Genomic DNA, 5,592 nt, shown 5'->3' with positions numbered 1-5,592 from the left:
TTTTCAAATAAGATAAAAAACAACCCAAACCTTTTAATTTTCATCAGAGAGATTATCGAGAAATGATCAACGATTGATCGTCCAATCGCTTGCAAGCGATTTCTGTTTCTTTATAAGGCACTCAGAGCTGCGTTTAGAATTATCATTTTAGTGCACTCAGATGTTTTTTATCCTTGTTTAACATTTGTGAACAATAAGGATAAAATAATATTTGGATGCATTCAAACGACGCTTCTGAACGGACGTATTCTCATCTGACATAATCTTCACGTACAATTTATAACTTCTTCTATCACTGTATTTCTTATTTTACAACATTTCTGCGTTTATTTTAATATCTGACTGAAAATGGTTCAATATTATAGCCGAAACATGTAATATTAAAAATTATATTGTTCAAATTAAATTACAGTGCATTTTGTGTTTTAATTAAAAATTTTTTTTTATAATTTTTGTAACTGATTCTTATATGCTCTTTCTATTACTTATATTATTATTTGACATTAAAAGTCCTTGATTTCAATTAATTTGCTTAAAGTTTTTTGTACGCCACGGATCTAATTTCCAAATGTATGTATGATTATTTATTAATTAATGCAACAAAAGAAGAGTTTTTGCTATATTTTACAAGTCGATTCTGGCTGTGTTTCAAAATTTACTGCTAGTTCTGAAAATCTGTAGTACACGTGATGTAAATTATAGACTTTCAGTACTGGCAATAAATTTGGAAACAGTCTCTATCGATAGCAGATTGTAAGTGTTGTTTTGTTAAAACATATTTCAGTATTAATACATTTTTCAAGAATTTTAATTGTGTATTTTCTGGCTTTCGACGTTTCAATCTGATTATGAGATAGTAACAGTGAATAAACGGGAACCTTAAACATTTCGAGGAGTAATTGCTTTGTGATTCCTGTATCTCTAAATTTATGTATTTATTATCATGTTTTTTTTTTTTTAAGAAAAAATTCGCTATTAGAAATCTCAGTAATTGACAGAATAAAAATCGAGATAAAAATTAGTCAGATTCTACATGAGAAAGATAGAGCTTCAAGTAATCAAAAGTAATTTCTACATAGAACGTATCTCCCGAGAATGTATTATAACTTTCTCTGTCTGTATCTTCTCAGAAAAGATTTTTAATAACAAGACAAAAAATATTGGATATCTTTATGGAGTATAAAACGATATTAAGATTAGATTAATAATTCTTATTCTACTTCCTTGAATTAAATATAAGATTGACTTATTGTCTTGGAACAAAGAGAAGTAACATAATATTACAAATTTAAGTTTATACATATATTCTTACGTTTAGAACAAATCTTTACTCGAAGTCATGCATGCTGGAGAATTTGGCACAAAATCTATATTCAAAATCATTTTATTCTAGATTGAAGAATTTTCATTTAAGAGAAAAATATTCATCTGTTAACAATAGATATGATTGTCCGTATATCAATCATATTTTATATGATAGATTTGAAGCAATGACATTCGATTCGAAAATCTTTTCTATAGGTGCGTTTGCGTTTATAATTTTAAAGAAAATCCATTTTTGTGCCTCGCCGTAGCAAATGAGCCCCGGAATATCCGCGACAATTCCTTCGCGCAGGAAACGAAATCACTTCCAGTCGTATTAGCAAAGAGACCCCCAAATTTGCAAAGGCTTAAACGAGTTTAAACAGTGACCTCGCGCGGTGTTATCCCTGAAATGAATAGGAGCAGCATTACGCTGATTGTTCGGGTTAGCACGTTAGAGCAGCGCTTGCCAGGAGAAGAGACTGAAATTTCATTCTTTTTAGCACGCGTTCCCGCTTAATGACACCCTGACTCACGTTCGTGAATATTCTTAATAATCTTAATCGGGCCTCGTCGGCATAATCATTCTCCTCGTCTCCGTAACATCACTCCGGGAGTGACGCGAGTAGGGAAACGTTATAATCATACACTGTCCAGCATCTAAGAGCAGACAAACAATAATCTACGCATGAGTAGGAAAAAAAGTGCATATAAAAATCACGTGGACTGCGTTGAACGCGGCCGTATAATTTTTCACCGGTAACACGATCAAGTAGGTCTGTGGTTTAGCTTTTAGTACCATTACGTCTCGGCGATTTCTATAAAGTCTTAAAGGAAAACTTGCTATGCGAAAAAGATTGTATTTTAGACATTCTGTAACGATCAATATACAAGATATTATTAACATATTGCTATAAAGCATTCGAGCTCTTATCTCCTATTTTCTATATCTTAGAAAATTATTCTGCCGCATAGATTAAAACAAAATCATACATTAAGGCTGAGTTCTTTTGATAAACTCATCTCATGATAATCTCATGGTAAACTTCAGCTCACTATATTACTCTCTGATTCTCTTATCTCTTTATTCTTTTGTTTATTCAGTTTTGTTTACCGTAGATAAATTACCACATAATTTGTCCAAAGATGGAACAACCGACCCTAAACAACAATATGTTATACTGATAAGATATATGAGTTGATTATAAGAAGAAAAAATTTAGATAATAATATTCATTATTACAATTTATTATTTATAATTGACTTAATGATAAATTTTGAAATCTCTAAGCTGCTCTTAAAATTGCTCTATTCTTTTTTAGTTTTCTCTATTAAAAAATGCCGATCTCTTTAATGATTTCTTCTTCTTATAATTCTTTTAATTATATAGAAAATTCAAAATGTATTTTAGTACAATTTTTATTTTATTTATAACTTGCATTAAATTCCTTCGTTTTTCATTTAACTGTAAAATTTCTATATCTTTTTTTTTTATTTACAAATTGTATAATATATAAAACTACTGAATTTATTAATAATTTATGCAATGCATTTTAAACTGTGACAGTTATACAACAACCTGCTCAACAAACTGCTATTTGATAACGTACTAACTCAAATCTCTTACTAAATAATATATTCGTATTCAGTACAATTTTAAAACATTTTCTTGAAATTGGAAAATTCCAAAAGTTTGTTTATCTACGTTTGTAGATCGAATTTCAAAGGATTTTATTGTCTCCTCGTCTCTCTTCGAAGTAAACTTGTAATAATATTTACGAAATGTGTGAGACGTTCTGTACAAGTCAAGTAAGAGAATCTAATAGAAACTATCCCAAACAGGATGACGAGTTGGAGTGCATTGTTTGTCGCGGCCGCCGTCGGGATTCTGTTGTTGACGACCGCGACGAAACGCTCGGAAGCGTGCAACGAGGCGATCTGCGCCAGTGTCGTGAGCAAGTGCATGCTGACGCAAAGCTGCAAATGCGACCTGGTCACCTGCACTTGTTGCAAAGACTGCTTCTCGTGCTTGAGCTATCTGTACGACGAGTGCTGCTCGTGCGTAGGTAAGATAATACCGAGGATAATCAAATCTTTCTCAATATTCCAATTTGCCAGATATATTGTATTTAGATATACTGTTATTAGAAATTGAGCCCCATCCTAATAAGATAGTAATTTATTAAAAGCTATTAAATGCTAACTATAACAATTACAAAATACAATGCACAAACGAGCAATTAATCGCGGGCGAACTAACAGAAAGTTGAAAAACGAATAGATTTGAACTATAGCTATCGGTGCATTAATTTTCGACAAAATTTCCTTTTATTTTAAACAAATTGTTTTTTTGAATTAATTAAATTAATGTTAATAATCGATTTAATACAATAATCTTTTTAAACACTAAGGTCGAAACATTTTATAGATTCTTATAAAGAGAATTCTGATAATCATTCTGAGATAAGAACGAGTGATCGGAGGAAGATTCAATTTAGACGTGCAAAAGTTTGAAAATGTCATTTAATTATAAATTAAAATGCGGCTCAACATAAAAATAGATGTATATAAGTAAGAATATAAAAGATAAGACGAATTAGATATTCCTAATTGATTAGTGTACTAATAACATCAACATTTCATAAATATTGGTAAATGTCATACGTGACTAGCCGCTATGCCTGTAATGTACACCGAAAATATATAGTTATAAATTACATTCTGATATATGTGGACTAAAATAAATTATTTCTTCTCCGATCACTATTTCAAGCATATTCTCTATAATTCTATAAAATGTGTCGATGTCACTCTTGAAAAATAATCTCTGCGTAAAAAAAATAAAATTTATAATAATTAAAATAATTATTAAATATTATTAACGATTTGTAATTTATTGAAATGCTTTGTACGTGAGAGGGAATGGGTATCTAATTTATAAACCGCCTTAATCCGGTTTAATCCTACTTTCTAAGGATAATTTTCACGCGACCCTTATACATAAATGATATAATACATTTCTGTGAGTGTGCAGATTTATGCCCGAAGCCGAATATCACCGACAATCCATTGAGCAGGAAATCTCACGTGGAGGAATTCAGCGAGCCAGTGCCAGCGCTCTTCCAAGCGCTCACGGCCGAGGCGGATCCACACGAGAGATGGCTCACCTTCACATATCCGGTAGACTTTGACATGACGGTGTTCGCGCCGAAACACGAGAACGAAATGAAATATCATATACGTAAGTATCGAAATTACACCACCGAGAGAAAGTGCGCGATTCCTACCATACCTGAGAATCACTAGAAACTGTCGACGCATACGAATTGGTTAATCAACCGATCACGCGTGTCGCGTGCAAATAATTCATCAGAATAAATTGTTACGTAGAAAAAGAAACAACTTCTTTCGCGGAATACGTAGCGTAAATTAAATAACGCAATAAGTATCGATGAGCCGCTCAAACAGGATAAAGTCACGATAATGTGAAAATGACAAAAATTAATCAATGATGAAACTGATTGAAAAAATGACTTTTTAATAACACTGTTCGACAAAAAGTCGTCACTTTTTTCTTTTCAAAATATCGTAGTACATATCCCGAAGATTTTTACGTATTAAACGCATAAAATTTACGTAGCGTGTCAGGATTTGGAGTAAATTAAAGTAAAATAGGCTAAAAAAATGTTTTTGTCCATTTTCAACATTTTTTTTATAGCAGAACAAAATCTCAATTGTTTCTAAATAAATTTCACGATACGAAAAAGTACAATTCAAGAGTTTTTAAATGAATTTTAGTTGATGATTACACGACTCATTTTCATCAAGCTATTTGAATTTTAGACTTTCTGTATAATTATACATATATAGTTCAATAAAAAAAAATCACTTTTTTTCTGACGTGTTATAATATATGTCTCAAAATTGTTTTCGCGCTAAACACGATCGTAAAAAATAGCACGTCAATATTTGTAATAAATTGTAATAATAAATAAGGTGATTTTCGGCTTTAATTTACTAAAAACCCTGATTTTTTCCCTTCTTCTATCGGAGATTAGCAATAATCAAGACAATCCTAATCTTGTTGACTGCAGCTCTGAAGAGTTACAACTCATCTCAAACCACTCTCTTAGATTCCGCAATCATAATATCTTCCTATCAATACTTCTTCCCTCTATTTTTCCTTCTATGATACAATATAAAGTCGTAATAGTTCATGACTGACTCTTTTTATCTGCGTTTCAGAAATAATTAATTCTTCGTTTATAAGTTAGGATTCTGAATCCCGAT

General features: G+C 31.3%; 1 protein-coding gene across 1 annotated transcript in view; it reads left to right on the top strand.

Annotated features, from left to right (window-relative positions):
* The window catches only part of LOC108753070 (twisted gastrulation protein homolog 1), a 17,878-nt gene that overhangs the window by 9,958 nt on the left and 2,328 nt on the right, over positions 1-5,592 (top strand). The window contains exons 2-3 of the mRNA XM_018494418.1: positions 3,145-3,368; positions 4,337-4,543. Coding sequence (XP_018349920.1) covers positions 3,146-3,368; positions 4,337-4,543 — 430 coding nt within the window. The 5' untranslated portion in view covers position 3,145. The remainder of the gene's footprint in view (positions 1-3,144; positions 3,369-4,336; positions 4,544-5,592) is intronic.

Source organism: Trachymyrmex septentrionalis, unplaced genomic scaffold (genome assembly GCF_001594115.1).
Source record: "Trachymyrmex septentrionalis isolate Tsep2-gDNA-1 unplaced genomic scaffold, Tsep1.0 scaffold63, whole genome shotgun sequence".
Classification (NCBI taxonomy): domain Eukaryota; kingdom Metazoa; phylum Arthropoda; class Insecta; order Hymenoptera; family Formicidae; genus Trachymyrmex; species Trachymyrmex septentrionalis.
This window is presented reverse-complemented; position numbering and strand designations above follow the sequence as displayed.